Genomic DNA, 20,550 nt, shown 5'->3' on the forward strand with positions numbered 1-20,550 from the left:
GGGCACCTGAACGCGCCGCCCGGAAGCTGAAGGCGCCCAGAGATGCGGGTCACCTCAGCGATCCAGGCCCCGGCGGCCCACGCGCCCTCAGGGCCTCCAGCTGAGCTGAGGCGCCCGCCCCGCCCCTTCCGTGACGCGACACAGGGGCACCAATCAGCGCTCGCGGCGCCGCGCCCCACGCGCCCATCGCTCCGCCCCCCTCGACTTAAGAAAGCGCGCGGGCAGAGCCGGGCAGACGGTGCGCTGGCTGGCGGACCGTGCTGACAGTGCTGCGTGGGATTCCTGCCACCCTCGTGCGCCCCGACGGAGCTTGCCGGTCAGTCAGAGGGAGTGCGGCGGCCGTGAGATGTTGGCGCTGCTGGCCGCCGGCCTGGCGTTCGCCGTGGCCGCCGGGGCCCAGGACGGCGCGGTGCCCGGCGGTCGCTTCGTGTGCACAGTGCTGCCCCCTGAGGCGGCGCGCGCCGGCTGCCCGCTGTCCGCGATGCCCATGCAGGGCGGCGCGCTGAGCCCCGAGGACGAGCTGCGGGCCGCGGTGCTGCAGCTGCGCGAGACCGTCGTGCAGCAGAAGGAGACGCTGGGCTCGCAGCGCGAGGCCATCCGCGAGCTGACGGGCAAGCTGGCGCGCTGCGAGGGGCTGGCGGCCGGCAAGGCGCCGGGCAGGGCGGGCAAGAACACCATGGGAGACCTGCCGCGGGACCCGGGCCACGTCGTGGAGCAGCTCAGCCGCTCGCTGCAGACGCTCAAAGACCGCCTGGAGAGCCTCGAGGTACGGGGGGTGGGGCGCACCCCAGGGCGCGGTGCCAGCTGGACGTGGGGGACTGAAGAGCACCACCCGGGCCCCTTGCAGTTTATCCAGAGTCCTCGGGTGCAAAGGGACCAGGATCCAGCACCCTTGCAGGAAGGAAAGGGTTAACCGGTGCGTCCACCTCAGGCTGTGGGGGCTCCCCCCCTCTCCTCCCCCCTGCACATGGACTTGCCTAGTCGTACAACTGGACTTGCCCGGTCGCTCGCCACCCGGGGTCCGAGGATCCGGCCAGATCCAAAGTGGCTGGAACCACCCAGCCCCAGGTCTCTACGGGGCGCTGGGGCTCCCCCGCCACCCCCAAGAGGCAGCACCTGGCAGGGAGCCTCTCTCACTTCCCTGTCCCCGGATTGTCACGGTTATAAAGAAAGAATCCTTTTGGGCTTGGGGAGGGGGAGCACCTGATTCTGATGTCCCTTAAGGTGTGTGTGGGGAGGGTGGACAGGTGTATGCAGTTTGGAATTTTGAGGTCATCTTCCTCTCATCTCCATCTCTACTTTCCACCCTGTTGAAGAACTAGAGCCGTGGATAGTTGTTTATTATTATTATTATTATTATTATATTCTTCTTCAAACCTTTTAGCAAAATACCTATTAGCAAAAGTGGGTTTCAATTACAGGTGGTAATTACTCCAAAACTGAGTTTCCCATGGACTGCTGGGGCTAAGTACAGTCATCTCCAGCATGAGTTCCTTACAAGCCCGCACAGCTAACAGGTCTTCAACACAAAAGACACACCAGGCATCCTGTCTATTTTTAACCCTTGCAGCAGCCCTGGGAATGAGGCCCCAGGAGGCTAGGCAGCAGCAGGCCAGCGTGAGAGGCAGGCAGGCAACCAGGCAGGCAGAGAAGTAGGGTTTAGAAATAGGGCTCAGATTCAGGGGCTTCAGAAGAGAGGTGCTTCAGATCTCTGGCTTCAGTGACATCTGTGCAGGTGTCAGCACCTCGGTCAGTGCTGTAACTGGGGGGCCGTTTCCATTCCTGGATGAGAGCTCATCAGCTTCCAGCACCGTCTGGTCAGCTCTCTTCTGTTAAAATTTTTTTATTTTATTTTAATGCTGTGCTTTGATCTCTACCCTAAATGTTGGCTATAATTCTGGACATGTTAATAACAAGAGGAGAACAGCTTTCTTCTGGAGAGGGTTAGTGGAGAAAACGAGATACCTAAGTTTCAAAGACTGTAGCAGAGTCGGTCTTGTCTGACTTTGAAATGCTTTTCAAACCAAACGGGGAAAAAACTGCTCCCCTGTGTGCCATTGGCACGATTTAATGCTCCTGTTTTTGGAAGCGGCTCTCCGTGTGGTGGGGCCATCAGAACTGCCATCAGATTTCTCTTATAACTCGCCTTAATGCTTGGTCCTCTCACACCGCCCCCTCCCACCTTCTCCACCCCCAAAGCACCAGCTGCGGGCCAACGGGTCAGCCCCCAATGCTGTGGTCCCCAGCGACTTTCGGGAGGTGCTCCAGCAGCGGCTGGGGGAGCTGGAGAGGCAGCTGCTGCGCAAGGTGGCTGAGCTGGAGGACGAGAAGTCCCTGCTGCACAACGAGACATCGGCCCATAGGCTCAAGACGGAGAGCACCCTGAACACGCTGCTGCAGAGGGTGGCTGAGCTAGAGCGGGGTGAGTGCTGCCCCCTGGCTCCCTGGGGCTGGGTTCTGAGCTGCCAGGCTCAGTGCAGGGGAAGCAGGCCAAGAGCCCCCTCCCACTGGTAGATAAGGGTCCCTAGGTGTGGTGGCCAAAGACCCTTGTCCCTGACTTCTGCATGGAACAGGACTGGGCTGGATTCCAAGCTCCCCCCCCCTCCCCCCCCCATCTCAGAGGAAGTGTGGCTTTGTCAATCTGAGTCATCACCTGAGGTGCATACAGGGGGAGCCCTTCTCCCCAGTCAGGTGACTTAGCAGGGGGGTGCCTCCTCTCTGGCTCTGCCGTCAGACCTGGGTAGGCATCAGAGGGTGGCACAGTGGCTGGCTGGCTTGCTTGTGGGCGTTGAGGCAGACAGTGAGGGTACCCAGAAGGCCTGCTGGGGAGTCAGCCTCCCCCTGGAAAGTGTTTATGGGAAAGGTAGTGTCCTGGGCTGGCAGAATAGCTCACTTGGATAGTGTGCTGCTTTCCTATGTGCGAGACCCAGGTTCGAGCCTGACCCCCACTGCATTAAAGGCAGCTTCGTGCTGTGATTTCTTTCACTCTCTACCTAGCTTTCTTTATCAAATAATAATAATATTTTTAAAAATCAGTGTCCTCCAGGCAGGTGGGGACACAGTGCACCCCAAACTTCCTCCCCTGTGGCTTCTCAGAAGCCCCAGTCCTGGTACAGAGTCTCTGTGCTGGTCTGCTCACACTCACTTGGCAAATGTCAGAGGGACATGAAAGCAGGACCCCCTGGCCTTGGGGAAACCAGAGCATTACCCCCCCAATCCCCCCCTCCAGTGGCTTGTGGCTGGCTGTGAGGCTGGTGGGAGTGAAGGCTCTACAGAGGCGCTGGCTCACCCAGTGTCTTCTCACCAGCTGTCTCCCCCTTTGCAGTCTCACGAGTTGATGGGCATTTCTCACGAGTTGATGGCAGAATGCCCACTAGCTGGCATCTAGTCACTCCAAGGGTGCCCTCCACTGGGGGGCCGGGCGGGAACAGACCCAGGCGGAGTCTCTGCTCCAGGAACCCCAGAAGGCCCCAGGTCTCATCTACCCCCTTCCTGCCCTCATGCTGTAGCAGAGACTGTGTTTTTGGCCTTGCCATTCTCAGAAATTGGGGGTGAGTGTGGCTTACTGGTTAGGTTGAACGCTCTCTCAAAGATTTGTTTTGTATTTACTTCATATGTGATAGAGTGTTGAGAGAGAGAGAGAAGCTAGAGTCACCACAGGGCCTGTGGTGCTTGTGATGGAACTGGAGGCTCAGGCATGAAAGTCCTGCTTCCCACCAGCTGGCTTCAGACTCCACTTGGATTCTTGAGTTAAAAGGAATAATAATAAGAAAGCTTCTTCTATGTTTCACCTTTGTTGTTGAGTGACCCTAGGAAACTCATGAGGTCTCAAGAGGCTCCCAGCAGGCCTAGCTGCAGCTGTGGCTTTTTTCCCAGGCTCTGGGGACGGGGTGGGGTAGGAAGAAGAGACAACTAGGGGAGACAGTGCCTGCCTTCTCTTCATCTCCCCTACGTGACCATCAGTGGGGCCTGGGGACATGCAGTGCTGGTTTGGGGACACTGCAGCTATTAGCATGGGGGGTTGTTACTATGGGGTGGGGCTGGCCCTGGCCTTGGTGGCTACATGCCAGGTTGTCGTGGCAGCACATGGCTGGGTTGCTAAAAGGAGGTTGCAGCTGAGCAACTGACCCTGGGAAGGAGGCCTTCTCTCCCATCCCATAGAGAAGGATACTAGGCCAGCTGTGTGGGCCATTTGCAGAGGGGCTGAGAAAACTGCCTCTCACACCCAGCCCTCCCCATTCAACCCTGAGCCCCCAGTATCTGGGAACTTCTCTGGGCTCCTCCTGAAGCCACCAGGGGCCGCCATGTGTGACTGTCCCTCCCAGTCTCACCTAGTTGTCACAGTGGGAAAGAGGCAGGCAGCCAGCCCACACAGGCTCGTCTCAAGCAGAGGTGAGGGATCCCAGAGGCCTTGCTTGGTGCAACACCAACGAGCAGCCTCCCTGACCCAGTTTTTAGTCTCCAAAGGCATCGGGAGAGAAACCACTGCACTGCTCCACTGTCCATGAAGCTCCCCCTGGTGTTGCTCGCGGTGCTCCCATGTGGTGCCAGGACCAAATCCAGGGCTCCATGCACTGTGAGGTGTGTGTGTGTGTGTGTGTGTGTGTGTGTGTGTGTGTGTGTCTTGTACCCACTTGGCCACCTCCCGGCCCTGCACCACTGCTCTTGACGACCCCAGGACTGGCCGGGCTCATAGGGGAGGGTGGTACATGTTCAGACTAGAGCTTCGCCCTGATGAGCAGGACCTTGAAGGTGGCTACCTGGTGGAGCCCCTAGGCACGGGCACTGAGGGGCCGCTTGGCCTTTATTGTGCTCCTCTTGACCCTAGTGAGTGCTCATCCCTTAAGAGTCCTTGAGGAGAGCGATCTTTTGCTGGCTGGTTTGTTGCTGAGCTGTCGAGTCCCACTTGTACCTTGTCACCATGTCATCTCCCAGCCCCCACCCTAATCTGTCACGTGTGAGAAGCACACTGCTGCACCTGGAGGGGGACAGGCCTCAGTTACATGTCAGGGGACCCTGGTCTTGGCTTCCACCCACTGCCCATCAATTGCCTGTCATGGCCAGGCGCTGAACTGACACTTGCAGTGTTCCGGATCTTCTGCTTCAGCCCACGGTGGCATTGCTTGGAGTCAGAGCCCACAGTGTCTGTGTCCACATGGCCAGCAGAGCTGGGGTGGAAGCTGGAGTGACCCCTGAGGACCAGAGTCCTGGAGTCTGCAGCCTGGGCCCGTATGGGGGCTGCACCCCATGAGGGAGGGGGTTCCTGTGTTCTGCTGGGAGGTCTGCTCACCAGGGACTCCCTGCCCCCAGCCCTCAGACTCTGCAACCCCTTAATCACTTTGACCCTCCAGGCTGTTTGATGGAAATAGAGGGTACTAGCTTTGGGGGCTAGCCTCTTCTCTGGGCCCTTGGTCTCCCAGTTCTCGTCAGGACTGTGTGTTGGGCTGAGAGTTCACTTGCCCACCACCCACGCTCTCTGATTTACAGGGCTCGGATTTTCTGTTCTGTAATTGCTTTTTGTTCCTGCATGCCACACCCAAGACCCAGGCTCTAGCCCCAGCACCACATGGGGAGCGCTGTGGGAAGTTAGGAAGTTTCAGTGCTGTCATTCGGTGTTCCTTCCTGTCTGTCCCTCTGTCACCACTGGGGCTTCACGGCTTCAGGCTGACTTTTTCAGATAGAAAGAGAGACCCAGGTGGTGGCATACCTGGTGGTGCACACATGTAACCACGTACAAGGTGCCTGGTTCAAACCCCACTCTTCATCTGCAGGGAAGAAGCTTCACAAGCAATTAAGCAGGTCTGCAGGTGTCTCTCTTTTTTTATCTCCCTCTCTGTCTCTCCCTTCCCTTTCAATAACTCTGTCCTATCAAATAAAATAAAGGAGAAAAAAAAAAAAAGGAAAAAGGTTAGAGGGTAGATAGCATAATGATTATGCAAACAGACTTTCATGCCTGAGGCTCCAAAATTCCAGGTTCAATCCACTACACCATCACAAGCCAGATCTGAACAGTGCTCTGGTTAAAAAAAAGAGAAGAATGTGCAGTGGATTCATTATGCAGGCACCAAGCCCCAGCAATAACCCTGGTGGCAATAAATATATATATATATATATATATATATATATATATATATATATATATATATATATATATATATATATATATATGGATGGTAGCACAGTGGGTTAAGTGTACATGGCACAAAGCGCAAGGACCGGCATAAGGATCCCGGTTCAAGCCCCTGGCCCCCATCTGCCCCCTGCCCTCCCTGTCGCTTCATAAGCGGTGAAACAGGTCTGCAGGTGTCTTTCTCTCTCCCCTCTGTCTTTTCCTCCTCTCTACATTTCTCTCTGTCCTATCCAACAACGACGATATCAATAACAATAATAACTACAACAATAAAACAACAAGGGTAACAAAAGGGAATAAAAAATATATATATGAACAACAAAAGACAGACAGAGATAGGAAGACAGAAAAAAAAAATACCATAGCATCATGGCTAGCCCTCTGCTGGGGTTTCTGAGAGGCCCCAAGGTGAAACTACACACAGAAGCCCAGGCTCCACCAAGAGTGTGGCCTATCTGGTTGGTGGCCCATTAAGGACATTGCCCATGCTGAGCTGAGTGAGACCAGAAAGGCCGCCCTCCAGCAAGGACAAGGACAGAAGTCATTTCTAAGGAGTGCGGTCACCTGCCATTGCAGATCAAGTGCCAGTGGCTGTCCATACTGACTGGAGAGAAGGACTCCTGGCCCCAGCCCCCTGTCTCCTTGGCTGTGCCCTGGGCTCCCTCCCCTCGATGCACCAAGCCTCCCTGTGTGTGTGCTCTGCTCTTAAGTGTATACAGATATGCTTAGAATGAGTGAAGGACCTTCAGGCTCCTTCCCTCACAGTGTCTGGCCTACAAGTTCAAGGGAAGCTTGTGACAGGTGAGCTGGGGGTTGGGGACAGGCATGGTGCCCTGCATACTTTGGAATCTGTGACGCCCCCTCGGGACTGGGCTGCTGGGTGTGTGTGTGTGTGTGTGTGTGTGTGTGTGTTTCTTGTTTTGAACTAAAATCCAAACTGGATTGAGCATCATAGACACTCCTTTATAACCACAATTGTCCTCTGCTCTTCTTCACCTCTAAGAGGTGCCATCTAGATGGGGACAGTATATGTGTGTGTGTGGAGCGGGGGTGACAGCAGTACCAGACAGCTCTCCTCCCAGGGACCAAGGCTCTGGCCAGGCCTACTAACTTGGGTGGGAAGGACCTGCCTACCCCACTTCCAAGCCACAGGGAACATTTCCCCAGGCCCCATTCCTGGAGGAACAGGCAGAGGAGGGGCCGAGTGGTTCCCAAGGGTCAGGGATGGAGCCCAAATACAGCTTCTGTGTGACTTTGTGGAGACATGTGTGACCTTGGTGATTCATCTGGTGACAAATGAGTTGGGCTTGTGACTCTTGAGCACCTACCTAGTTGACAAGACTACCTGCTTACAAGCCCCATCCAGTGCCCACCCTCTGCTGGAAGGAGATTTCAAGGCATCATCGGGGCAGGAAGGATTGTCTGCGGCCTGCTGGCTTGGTCTAATCCTATAGTGCACTCCAGCTTGCTGCCCCTTCCTCAGATCTCTGGTCCTGGGTGGCCAGGAAAGACTGAGCGTTACCCAGGTTTCCTTCCCGAGGGATGCCCCCCAAAACCCCCTTCCTTCTTGGGCCACTGCTTGACCTTCACCCCAGAACCCTGCAGTGAGGGCACTCGCTCCCTGGACTGAGACCCAGCACTTTTTATGCCTTCAAGCCTGGAGCTGGAGCTGGAACTCCATGACTGGCAGGCCCACCCAGGCAAGGGGTCCGTGTGAACTATGCTTTGGGCTGAGCTTGTGGGAGTGGGGAACAGCAGAGGATGTTGACCCGCCTCCCCTCATACACACAGGTAACAGTGCATTCAAGTCCCCGGACGCTTTCAAAGTGTCGCTTCCGCTCCGCACCAACTACCTGTACGGCAAGATCAAGAAGACACTGCCCGAGTTGTACGCCTTCACCATCTGCCTGTGGCTGCGCTCCAGCGCCTCACCCGGCATCGGCACCCCCTTCTCCTACGCTGTACCCGGGCAGGCCAACGAGATCGTGCTCATCGAGTGGGGCAACAACCCCATCGAGCTGCTCATCAACGACAAGGTGAGGTGAGGTGAAGTGAGGCAGCCGGGCCTCAACCGAGAGGGGGGCCCCCTGGTGCTGGGCACAGAGGGCCAGGTCTGTCCTAGGCTCGCCGGGCATGAAGCAGTGGGGGACGGGTGGGGGCTGGCAGCTGCACTTGGGGGACACCAGGCTGTGCCTCAGGCCAAGGGCCCACCCAGGGTCCCAGCTGGCCCCTGGGCACAGTGAAGACTGTTCCACAGGGCTGTGCCCAGTGGGGAGGTGGGTGGGCAGGTGTCTGAATTTGCAGTACTTCTTATATCCTTTTTGGACAGGGGGTGAAGATTGTGTGCTTTTAGTTTTTATATTTTTATTTCAGATATTTTGTTAACAGAGAGAGGAGAGACAGAACCAGAGTGTTGCCAGTCTGGCCTTGACAATGCTGGCGACCCAAACTAGGATATCATTTAAATTCTACGGCTATAAGCCACTCTACCACCTCCTGGGCCGCTGTACTCTTTAAAAAGATTTATTAACATGTGAAAGGGGAGAGAGTGATCCCCAGTTTACTCTGGCATATGTGTTGCTACAGACCAGACTTGGGACCTCGAGCCTTTAGGTCCAAGGCTCTAGAACCACTGTCTCACCTCCCAGGCTGCAGAACTTACCCTTGTTAGTGTGTGGTTCGCCCACTTGTGGAACCACGGTTAGAACACAATAGTTTCACACCCACACCCCCCACCCGCCACCCAGGGAGATTGCTCACACCCCTCAGGGGTCCGTTCCTGCCCTCCCAACCCCCAGAGACCACTGATAAGTTCTCTGGTTCCGTGCACCTGCCTTTTCCACAGCTAAAGTCCCTTGGGGAGCATGGTCTCCCCCAAAGACCTGGCTCCAGAACTGCCCCCACCTAGGACTTTCACTCTGGAGTCAGATTCAGGCCCAAGTGGTCCTCAGTCATCCTGACCCTGGCGCCCCTGCCCCCCACTCCCTGATCCAGTTATGTGGGAGGGGATGCAGGGAAATCTGTTTGCTGGACGCCTTCCAGTGGGGACTGGGTCCCTGAGTCTGGGATTAACTGGCCTAAATAACTCCCCTGGACTCAGCAGGGCCGGCTGAGAGCCTTGCTTGCCTTGGGGTTAGACATCTTGTAAACAGCCAATTCCTAGGAGGATGTGCAGGTTGCTAGGCAACCAGTGGTAACAAGGGGACAGTGACAAGGAGCCTGCTATACAGACCCATGGGGCTGCCAATGGGTGGTGTGGGGTGTCCCTACCCTGCTCCTGTGTTGGGCTCCCATGCCTCCCAGGCCCTGGAGGGCAGCACACACAGCAGATCCTCAGATGCCACCCTGGGAGGGTGACTTGCTGAATGTGGCTGCTCCCTAGCTGGGCCCCTGCCCCCTCAGGGCTCTCCAGCAGGGGGTGCTCATGGTCACCAGTGGGGTACATAGCTGAAATGGAGCCCTCTTGGGGTCCAGAACTCAGACCCCAACTGTCCCTCCCTTCTGAATGTCTCTGAGACGCAAACTCACCCATGTATCGCCTGAGGTCAGGCGTGTCACCCACAGAGAAAGGGCAAGTAAGAGGGCTAGTGGTGGGTCCCTGGCCCCCAGGTCAGATTTCTGGAACCATTTGCCCCCATCCTGGGGGCTCACCTGCACCTTGCCACTTCCCTAGGTAGCCCAGCTGCCTCTGTTTGTCAGCGACGGCAAGTGGCACCACATCTGCATCACCTGGACCACACGGGATGGCATGTGGGAGGCCTTCCAGGATGGGGAGAAGCTGGGCACTGGTGAGAACCTGGCCCCCTGGCACCCCATCAAGCCGGGAGGCGTGCTGATCCTCGGCCAGGAGCAGGTGGGTGCAGACTGGGCCTGGGGCAGGGGCATGGGGGAGGGACACCAGAAGGATCATAAGATGGGGCCCACCTAGGGGACCACCCAACCTTGCTGGGGTATGGCAGCCCATATCCATGTCAGCCCAGCCCCGGTGGAGCATGAGGGACTAAGACTAAGTCAGTGAGGGTTTTGGGCAGATCCCAGCACAGGGGTCCCTGGGCCATGGGACCTCTCTGAGTTCTCTCTCCAGGTTCAGGGGGCCCCTGCAGGCAGGACGGTGGTACATCTTCCAAAGGCTGCTTGCACTACATTTGACCCCTGCTCCCCAGGAAAACACTGGGTACTCTGTCCTGTGGCAGGTGAGAACAGGAGAGTGTGACCTCCGAGGCCGCATCCAGAAACCTCTTCAGGGAGTGAGGACCCCTTAGCTGCCTGCACCCACCCCAGTAGCTGGAGCTGAGCTTTCGTGTCTGCAGGCTAGCCGTGAGGGGACCATCTGGGCCACCCCTTGCCCTTCCCTGTCACCTCTCCCCTGGGCTGAAGGCTGGAGAACCCAGTGACCCCTCAGTTTGGGATTTTTGTCAGTGTCTCTCACTCCAGCATCATTTTCCCCTCTGTAAGAGGGATGGGTTTGAGAACAGCCACCCCCTAGGCCTGCAGCACCTGGAACTTCAGAACTTGAGGGGAGAGCAAGTGGTGGCACACCCTTTTGAGCACACACATTTTTATATGCAAGTACTCAGGTTTGAGCCCCTGTTCCTCACCTATGAGGGGAGTCGGGGGGTGGTGTCTCTCTCTGTCCCATCTAAAAAAAAAAAAAAGAAAGAAAGTGACCACCAGGAGCCGTGGATTCATGCTGACACTGAGCCCCAGAGATCCCAGAGATCACCCTGGTGGCAACTGAATACTAAAAAAGGCAGGAGGGGCAGGTTTGCGGAAAACCATTTCCCAGGCCTGAAGTCCCTGGGACATCAAACAATCCTTGGTGGTGGGCAAGTGAGGACACCCCCACCTGTGTCCCCCAGGGTGGTCTTGTGTTTGTGTTTGAGGGGCTGTTGGCTTCAGAGCCTGCCCTGATACCATCTCCATCCCTTTCTCCCCAGGACACGGTGGGGAGCAGGTTTGACGCCACACAGGCCTTCGTGGGGGAGCTGAGCCAGTTCAACGTGTGGGACCGAGTCCTGCGCGCCCAGGAGATCCTGCACATGGCCAACTGCTCCACCAACATGGCGGGCAACATCGTGCCCTGGGTGGACAACAACGTGGATGTGTACGGGGGCGCCGCCAAATGGCCCGTGGAGACGTGTGAGGAGCGCCTCCTGGACTTGTAGCTGCCTCCCTCCTCCTCCTCTGGGGGGGGGAGTGCAGCCTACAGGAAATGCAGGGGGACCCCTGGCTCCCCCATAAATCATGGACATACCTCCTGCCAGAGAGCCCTGGGACTCCACCCCTGCCCACCATCCCAAGGGACTCTGAGCCCCAGACTCTGACAGCATCTGTCGCCAACTCGCTTGATCCTTACTTTGTTTTGGGGGACAGGGTTAGACTCCTGGGGGAGGCAGAGAGACCCTGAGTAGCAGCTGGGCCAGCTGCTGATGTCCTGTCATGGGGTTGGGGGTCTTAGTCCCCGGCCCTGTCCAGATCCCCTGTAAATGCTAGCACCCCGCTTGCTAGGCCCCATCTGCCTGCTCAGCTCCTCTGTGTCTTGTGTGCACCCTCTGTCCTTCCTGTACCCCCCATTGGCAGTCTCCCAATGTGTCAAGTGCTTCCTGCTGTCCACCCAGCACGCAGCAAAAACCCCACCCACCCACCCCTGTAGGTGGGCCCCCCTCTTGGTATTCTTTATGTTGTGACTTGTTCACCCCAAGAACTCTGGGACCAGAAGAGGGGCTGCTTTCTCCAAGGTGGAGGGGGCGTCAGGGGCCACATGGGATAGGGAAAGAGTCTTGCCTGCTGTCTCCCCTCCTTCCTTGCAGTTCCTGTGCCCTCCACCCCTGCTTTGATGGAATCACTGTTGGTTGTGACTTGTGAAAGGTGCCAAAAATTCAGTCGCGACTTCCACGCCCATTTGGCATGGTTTTTATAGTGGGAGGAAGGTCTGTGTCTTCAACAGCCACCCCAGACTCCCCCCTTCAGTGTCTGGCCCCACTGTGAGGGCTGTGCCAGCCATCCATCTGTGTTGATCTCCTGTGACCTCTCCATCCAGCACTCCACCCCCACTTCTGCTGAAGACCAGCATCTCTGGCTGGGGTTGGCTTGGTGCCTCCAGGCCTTCCTTCATCTGTTGGACAGAGGGCATGCTTTCTCTTTAGGAAGAAGGAGACATTTATAAAAGCTAAAGATCAATTTTATTTTTCATACGTGTCCCAAGTGCAGACCTATGGACGTTCCATTTGTAGGACCCAGTGGAAACATACCCATCCTGACATTGACATTGTCTGCTATTGAGCTTGAGCCGAGGGAATGTTGATTAAAGTGCACTGGAGGATGCCCATGCCTGGCTTTCTTTGGGGCTGGCGGTGGGGAAGGCAGAGGCCTGGCCATACATCTGTCGGGTGAACCCTCCTAACGCCTGTGAAAGAGTGGGTCTCAATCTCCCTGCCCCAGTTTCTCCATTCGCTTCTCAGGGGAGAGGAGAGACACCACAACACCAGTCTATCATCCAGGGGCTATTCTTGGAGCTATTGTGGATGCAGGGGCTCGTACCCAAGGCCTCATGCACAGCACAGTGTGTGCTTCTGATTTTTGGCCCTACCCTCTGTCCTGGTGGCAACAGAGGGGAGCTCAGCCTCTGCTCTTCCTGACCAGCACTTCTGTTATTCTGTGCAGGCAGAGCCCAACCTGGGGGCCCACATGCTTGAGAGCAGCTGGGGCTGTAAGCTCTAGGACTGAGGTCAATGGGTCTGCTTCCAAATGCCATGCCTTGTGACCTTGCAGGGAGTGGGTGTCATGATGTTGGGGAGGGGAGGGCTTGGAACCCAAAGTGCTGAGCCCAGGGGAGGGCAGCTCACCTGCAATCTCCTCTAGTTAGGATCCCAGCCACTCAGATCTCCCCAGAAAAATGCTGGGGGCTCTGAGCTGTCCTCCCTGGGTCTCAGGCACTGCTTGCCCAGGAGCACCCCTGTACCTGGGGACTTGGGAGCCCCGCCGAGTGAGAGCCTTTTCTCCCTATAACGGAGAAACTAGGAGTCAGTGCTCATGCTGATGACTCGTGACAAAATGAGAACCCTAGCCTCATACTCTTCTCCTTGTCTCCTGTGTACTGGCCCACCTGATAGAAAAGCAGAAATAAGGGACTGGAGAGTTTACCATGTGTTTGAACCAGGTTCAAGCCCCAGCACTGCATGGGAAATGCAATAGGCTCCAGAGGAAGCTCTGTGCCATAGTGTCTTCCCTCTCTGAGTGAAAAAGCCATGTGGAGTGGTGAAATCCCACAGGCACAAGGTCCTAGTTCCGTAAACTCAGAGCAGAAGCAGAAGTAGGAACCACCCACAGAGCTCAATGATTCCCTCACATCTGAAGTCTCCCATTAGAAGGAGACCCTTGGCCTCAGTTTCCCCCACCTGAGCTGACTATGCTAAAAGCTAGAAATAACTTTGCCAGAGGACTGACTAGGTAGTCCCACAAAGGCAGGGAGTAGAGAACAAATGGCCTGAATGGTGGAACATTCTAGGCAGGCTGGTGGTTGCCATGGAGACTGTAACTGTCTGATCAATGATTAATGAATTGGAAAGTGGTCAAAGATGCAGTTGAATCAAAAGCAGCCTTGGACTGAGTCTCTGCTGCTGGGGAAGGCAGCTAAGAGCCTTGGTAGTCTCGTCGTCTCAGGGTCTGCAGCCCCAGCCCTCCTTGGAGGGAAGGTTCTGGGAGGAGGACTTCCTGTTGGGCACAAGTGCTCCGTTCTGTTCCACAAGTGTCAGTTCCTACTGTGTGCCAGGCACCATCCTCAGTACTGTGGACAAGGAAAAGAGAACCTAGTCATCCTTCCAGTGAAGTTGGAGTGGGGGAGAGGAAACCTAGGAGAAGGAAGGAATGTTGGCAGTGTAGGCTCTTCTGTCAGTGTGGGAACTGACAGGTAAGGCTGGACCTGATTGAAGACAGAGAATGGATCTTGTGTGTGGGTGTCAGGGTGGTGAGCCCCTTAGGCAAAGGGAACTGTGGGGACAAAGATCCTGAGTTGGTCCTGAGTTTCTGGAATATTCCAGAAGAGAGAAAACCAAGATGGTTGCACCTATCCCACCCACCAGAGGAGGAGGTGTGAAAGGTGGGGGGCCAGAGAGGTAACAGTCCCAGATCACAAAGGACCGAGGCTCAGATCTTACTGAGTCTGAACTGGGATGTGACCGGGGAAACACTGAAAGTTTGCTGGTGGGGCTCCAGACTTGTATGCCCGAGGCTCCAGTTTCAGACTCTAGTGCCCACACACCAGAGAGGTGCTTTGGCTTCTTTCTGTGGGAGCTTTATCTCCTATAAAAGAAATAAAATCGGGAGTCGGGCGGTAGCGCAGTGGTTAAGCGCAGGTGGCGCAAAGCACAAGGGCCGGCTTAAGGATCCCGGTTCGAGCCCCCGGCTCCCCACCTGCAGGGGAGTCGCTTCACAGTCAGTGAAGCAGGTCTGCAGGTGTCTATCTTTCTCTCCCCCTCTCTGCCTTCCCCTCCTCTCTCCATTTCTCTGTCCTATCCAACAACGAAGACATCAATAAAACAACAAGGGCAAAAACAGGGAAAATGAATAAATATTTTTTAAAATTATTTTTAAAGAAAAAAGAAAGAAAATTAAGTGAAACGGGAGGACTAAAGAATTTATCAAAGTCACCTCTACCTCTCCCCGAGGGGTGGGATGTGAAATGGAGAGGGTCCCAGGTAGGAGCAAGGAGGAAGTCACCCTTCTGGTCTGGGTGAGGGGTGATGGCAGAGGGGACAAAAGCGTTGCATTCAAATCCTCTACCCTTGAGCTCTGCCCCAGTGTGGGAGACGGGAGTTTTGACAAGAGCAATGCACTGGGAATGAACAGTCTTTTCAACAGGCGGGGCTTGGACATTGGAAGAACACAGCTGGGAGCCTGGCCCACACCCTGTGTGAAAACTCAACTCAACATAAACCAAAGACCTGCATTTAAGAGCTGGAACTGGCTCTGGGGGGAAGCGGCTCAGAGTGTCCAGGACACAGAATTTGTGGGCACAAAACTCCATATGTGTCAGAGTGATGCCCTGGCTCACCCCCAACCCCCACCTCTGGCCCCTGTCACTATTCAATCAACGGGTCTTTAGTTCAGTATTTCTGGATCCCACTGTGAGCAGAGCTTAGCGGCTAACACATGTTCCTCCCCTCCCAGTCTGAGAGGCAATTAAGCAAATTAAGCCAATTAGCAAGTTGTCATCTCAGAACTGCACCAATGCTGGGGGTGGGGGTGGGCAGGAGAAAAGCCATTACCCACAGGGGCCTCTCAGGCTACCTGGCTCCACAGTCAGATGCAAACAGCCCACCCAGCCCCTGAATGTGATGACTCTTACCTTGACCTTGGTGACCTGGGATAGATGTTGGGACAGGTCTCTTGTAGGGACTGGATTGCTCCTGGGGGCTTCTGTGTGGTGAGACAGCTGAAGGCTTCATTTCAAGGCTGGCATCTGACAGATAGGCTGTGTGACTTGGGCCTTGACTGGGGCCCTGCTTCCTCATGTTAGCTTGCAGGTAAGATCTACCGGGTGATTTCACCGCTGCTGTGTGCACATAATCATGAGCACATCTTCCTGGTCAAGCAGGAACAGAATGGGGGTGGCCATCATCCAGAGAGCCTGTGGGGATGGAGGTTGGGGAGGGGACCATGCAGTCAGACACTGACTTTCTGTGGCTGAGGGAGTCACAGAGAGACTACACCTCAGCTCAAAATTCTGCTCAGGGCTGGGTGGTAGCTCAACCCTCTCTATCTTCCCCTCCTCTCTCCATTTCTCTCTGTCCTATCTAACAATGACACATCAATAACAACAATAACTACAACAACAATGAAAAACAAGAAGGGCAACAAAAGGGAAAATAAATAAATAAATATTTAGAAAAAAAGAAATATTTATTCGTTTGAGCCCCCAGATCCCCACCTGCAGGGGAGTCACTTCATAGGCGGTGAAGTAGGTCTGCAAGTGTCTTTCTTTCTCTCCCCCTCTGTCTTCTCCTCTCTCTATTTCTCTCTCTCCTATCTAACAATGATGACATCAATAACAACAACAATAATAACTACTACTACAATAAAAAAAGAGAAAATAAATAAATTTAAAAAATAAAAATAAAAAAAGAAATGTTTATACAGGGCTGGATGGTGGCACACTTGGAAGAGTACACACATTCATTACAGTGGACAAGAAGCTGGGTTCGAGCCCCCAGATCCCACCTGCAGGAGGAAGCTTCATGAGTGGTAAAACAAGGTTGCAGATATCTCTTTATCTCTATCTCCCACCTCCCAATTTCTCTCCTATCAAATACATAAATAAGTTAGCAAAATATGTCATTTGTTTTGTGCTTCATAAAATTAAAATGAAGGAAGGAAGGCTTGTTGGTGTGATAGGAGACTTCACAGGAAACTCCTGGAACTGTGTGCACCCTTTGGTGCCTGTCGAGATGTTGGGACTGGAGACACAGGATACCCAAAAGGACTCAGACATTCTTGAGTGTTCTAAGTCTTTACTGAAAGCCTGACCCACATTGTCACAGAAATGAGAGCAGGCCAACAAAAAGGTCATCCTTTCAGGTCCAGGGTCCTTTTCTAAACAAAACATTAGCAATTTTAGATACAAAGATGTGGGTTGGAGGCAGGAATAGAACACACAGTGGGTAAATGAGTAAAGATGCTTCCAACATAGGGTGCTGTGGTGACTGAATCTAAACTCAGTGTATGAATGCTGAATGCTTCTTAGTGGCTACTGAAAAACCTCTTCTGTATCAAAAGGTGTCTGATCCTGATGGCCCAGCTGTGTTGGAACAATATTCAGCTAGCTTACTGGAAACGGTCTTTCAGCTACTGGCTGAGATACACCGGATATCAGTGTTTCCCAACAGACATCTATGTTGTGCCAGGTTCTAGGTACTAGGTCTCTGTCAATGAGCAAAAGGGAAATGTCTTTTGTCACCACTGAAGCCTGGCCACTCTGAGCTGACTTTTTGAGGTAGAAAGAGATGGAAGGAGACTGGGAAAGCCACCACAGCTCTGAAACTGTCCAAGCACGGTGGAAGGTATCTTGGCTGGCAATGTAGGTGGAGAATAATATTTAATTGGTGGCTCATTCTCAGTTGTCTGTTGACAAATGCAACTGGGCATCTTTCCCAATGTTCAGGGACATCTCTCTATGTTCCTCTGCTGTGCAGTAGCTGCTCATATACTCGGCCCTTGGTCTGTGTGCAGGTTTTCCTAATGATCAGTGTGGAGTCTGGGGTTCTGGAAAGCGGAACTCTCTCCTGCCTTTGGTCCTGGACCCTTCCCGCTCTCTATGTCCCCCTCCCATTCCCCCCTTCAGTTCTTCTCATAATTCGCTTTTTTACTTGATTCTTATGATTTCCCTTTTTCAACAGGGAAGCTTCAAGGGGTGGGGTGGTGGCACACGCACCTGGTTCAGCACATATTTTATCATTAGCAAGGGTCCGGGTTCGAGCCCCCACTCTCTGCTAGCATGGAGGAGGTCACACAAACAGTGGAGCAGATCTGCAGTTGTCTATCCTTCTCTCTCTTATCTCCTATTTCCCCTCCCTTCTCAATTTCTCTCTGTCCTATCAAATAAAACAAAGAAAAAAGAAAAAGAAAAGGCTGCTGGGAACAGTGGATTCATAGTACCAGCACTGAGCCCCAGCAATAACCATGGCAAAAAAAAAAAAAAAAAAAAAAAACAAAACTTAGGGGCTGGGTGGTGGTGCACCCAGTTGAGTGCACATGTTACAATGCTCAGGGACCCAGGTTCAAGCCCCTGTCCCCACCTGCAGTGGGGAAAGCTTTGTGAGGAGTGAAGCAGAGCTGCAAGTGTCTCTCCATCTGTCTCTATCTCCTCCTCCCCTCTCAATTTCTGGCTGTCTCTATCCAATAAATAAATAAAGGTCACAAAAAATAAGTTAAATAAAAATAAAATATTTTTTTAATGTAAGCTTTAAGAGGTGCTTTATCTCCAATTCACTACCATGTTCACTGCACTTTGACAGGCATTGAATGATTGTGTGCTGAATGAGTGAATAAATGAATGAAGAAAGGAATGAGGGAATGCAGGGCCTGGTGCTCAGGGCCCATCTCTGTCAACTCTGAGGTCAAGGTCAGGGTCAACCCCAGGAAGCAGAGGCAGAGACCAGCTTATAGGTGGCGGCAGGGAAGATCTGTTCAAGGTCAAGGTACTGGCAGGAGCCACATGTTTCCAGAAGCTTCTGGTCTGGGGAGGAGAGCAGTGGGTGTGCTGTGAGTGTGTGTGTGTGTGTGTGTGTGTGTGTGTGTGTGTCTGTCTGTCTGTCTGTCTGTCTGTCAGTCCATCTGTCTGAGGATCAAGGAATGGCTGCTCCGAAGAGGAGCTCTCTCACATCCTCTGTCCTCCTGTTGGGCACCAGCTACATCAGCCCCAGAGGCCCAGGAAACGCAGCCACGCCCAGCCCCTTCCCTTGGGGGCGGTCCCAAGGGACCTGACCTCTCCATTGCTAGGGACATGACTGTGCTACCCTTGGGGCTGAGCTCCAAGTATTCTCCAAGCCATCCCGGAGGTCCAGCACCCTTGGCAGAGGGGAGGGTTTAAAGGGGTAAGCCCAAGGGTCCCCACTCTTGGGCTTGAAAAAGAACCTCTCCCCACAGCCCCACCTCCTGCTTGATTTCTCTCCATTGCAAGAAAGAGAGAGCTTGGGTCCAAGCATAGATGGCCTCTTCCAGCAGAGGAGAGCAGGAAATGGCTGGAGGACATCTGCCGGAATAGGTCTCCAGGGACTAGGAGACTTGCTCCTAGCTGGGCCAGGATGGTGCCCTCCCTGCTTATAACTGGGGAAACTGAGGGCCCAGTTTTCTTTTTTTTTCTTTTCTTTTTTTATTTTTATTTATAAAAAGGAAACACTGGGGGGTCGGGCAGTGGCGCAGTGGGTTAAGCGCATGTGGCGCAAAGCGCAGGGACCGGCGTAAGGATCCCGGTTCGAGCCCCCGGCTCCCCACCTGCAGGGGAGTCGCTTCACAGGCGGTGAAGCAGGTCTGCAGGTGTCTATCTTTCTCTCCCCTTCTCTGTCTTCCCCTCCTCTCTCCATTTCTCTCTGTCCTATCCAACAACAAATTGCATCAACAAGGGCAATAATAATAACCACAACGAAGCTACAACAAGGGCAACAAAAGGGGGGAAAAATGGCCTCCAGGAGCGGTGGATTCATGGTGCAGGCACCGAGCCCAGCAATAACCCTGGAGGAGGAAAAAAAAAGGAAACATTGACAAAAACCACAGGATAAGAGTGGTACAACTCCACACAATTCCCACCACCAGAACTCCGTATCCCATCCCCTCCCCTGATAGCTTTCCTATTATTTATCCCTCTGGGAGTATGGACCCAGAGTCATTATGGGGTGCAGAATATGGAAGGTCTGAGGCCCAGGTTTCTTTCTTTTTATTTTTAGATGAGCCAAAGACAATTTATTTACCTTTCCGAGCCTTGATTTTCTGCAGGTAAAACTCCAGCTCCTTGCCCTCTAGCACATAGCCATCTGCTTGGCCACACTGGCCTGGTCTTGAGGCGATGCAAGCAAAGGAGTTTGCCCTGCTGGAATTGCTCTTCAAGAAGACTGCTGATTTTGGCATTCTTTTTCCTTTCATCGTATTTCTTCTGAATCTTCTTTGACCGCTTTAGATTTCTAAGAGTCATGACTATATGAGGCCTTTAGAATTATATATGTACCTCCTCTCCTCAACAAAGGGATGTCATCTCTCTCTCTCTCTTTCTTTCTTACTAGGCTGGCACTTGAAACCAAATGCAGCCTTAGGCCATGTACATGTCAGGTTGTGTGTGTGTGTGTGTGTGTGTGTGTGTGTATGTAGCAGCTAGTCTGGTGGCCAACTGAGGGAGGAGACAGGCTGTCTGGGATGCCCTGGCCTCTCCCTGCTGCTTCTGCAGAGACTGAGCTTAGCACACAGGCCTCTGCTTCTGCCTTCTCTGCTGAGGCCAGTTGGTGAAGACTGGCCTCGGCCTAGCACGTCCACCCAGAGCCCTGACCCAGATTGTGGCTGAGCCCAAACATGTCCCAGGAGAGTGCATGGTGGACTTCAGCTGGCCTGAGGTGAACCCAGGGCTGGGTCAGGCTGCGCGAGCTGTGTAACCTTGAGCAAACCAGCCTGCAATGTGACTGGAACTCTGGACTGCCACCCCTTCTTTCCAGAATTTAACCAAGGGATTTTTTTTTTACCACAGTTGAAATCCAACAAGGTGCCCAAATCTGAGAAGAAGGAAATAACCAAGAGCATCACTTTGTCACATGCAATGTTGGGAATCAAACTTGGCACCACATACTTGACAACCCAGTGCTTCCTCTAGCGCTACCCCCTGGGCTGCTATGCCAGCATATGCAGGAAAGGAGACCTGCTTTGTCTCGGTTCACAGGTTG

General features: G+C 53.9%; 1 protein-coding gene and 1 long non-coding RNA gene across 2 annotated transcripts; one reads left to right on the top strand and one right to left on the bottom strand.

The window, feature by feature from the left end:
• The first annotated feature begins 227 nt into the window (after nucleotides 1–227).
• NPTX2 (neuronal pentraxin 2) lies at nucleotides 228–12,454 on the top strand. The gene is made up of 5 exons (XM_007537573.3): nucleotides 228–766; nucleotides 2,200–2,422; nucleotides 7,922–8,166; nucleotides 9,804–9,983; nucleotides 11,068–12,454. Exons 1-5 carry the CDS (start codon nucleotides 347–349, stop codon nucleotides 11,293–11,295), a joined length of 1,296 nt encoding a protein of 431 aa, XP_007537635.1. The 5' UTR covers nucleotides 228–346; the 3' UTR covers nucleotides 11,296–12,454.
• Nucleotides 12,027–15,602, bottom strand: LOC132533130 (uncharacterized). Its single transcript, XR_009545023.1, has 3 exons — nucleotides 15,477–15,602; nucleotides 12,976–13,085; nucleotides 12,027–12,245 (listed from the first exon to the last, which is right to left on the bottom strand). It is a non-coding gene; the product is annotated as an uncharacterized LOC132533130 (long non-coding RNA).
• Between the last annotated feature and the right edge of the window lie 4,948 nt (nucleotides 15,603–20,550).

This window comes from Erinaceus europaeus, chromosome 15 (genome assembly GCF_950295315.1).
Source record: "Erinaceus europaeus chromosome 15, mEriEur2.1, whole genome shotgun sequence".
In the NCBI taxonomy this organism is placed as follows: domain Eukaryota; kingdom Metazoa; phylum Chordata; class Mammalia; order Eulipotyphla; family Erinaceidae; genus Erinaceus; species Erinaceus europaeus.

What these genes read in the sequence shown, in the direction of transcription:
- NPTX2 (XM_007537573.3), top strand. Translation starts at nt 347, where the DNA reads ATGTTGGCGCTGCTGGCCGCCGGCCTGGCGTTCGCCGTGGCCGCCGGG. An exon ending in AGCTGCTCATCAACGACAAG is followed by an intron (nt 8,167 to 9,803) that starts GTGAGGTGAGGT and finishes CCACTTCCCTAG; the next exon opens with GTAGCCCAGCTGCCTCTGTT. An exon ending in TGATCCTCGGCCAGGAGCAG is followed by an intron (nt 9,984 to 11,067) that starts GTGGGTGCAGAC and finishes CTTTCTCCCCAG; the next exon opens with GACACGGTGGGGAGCAGGTT.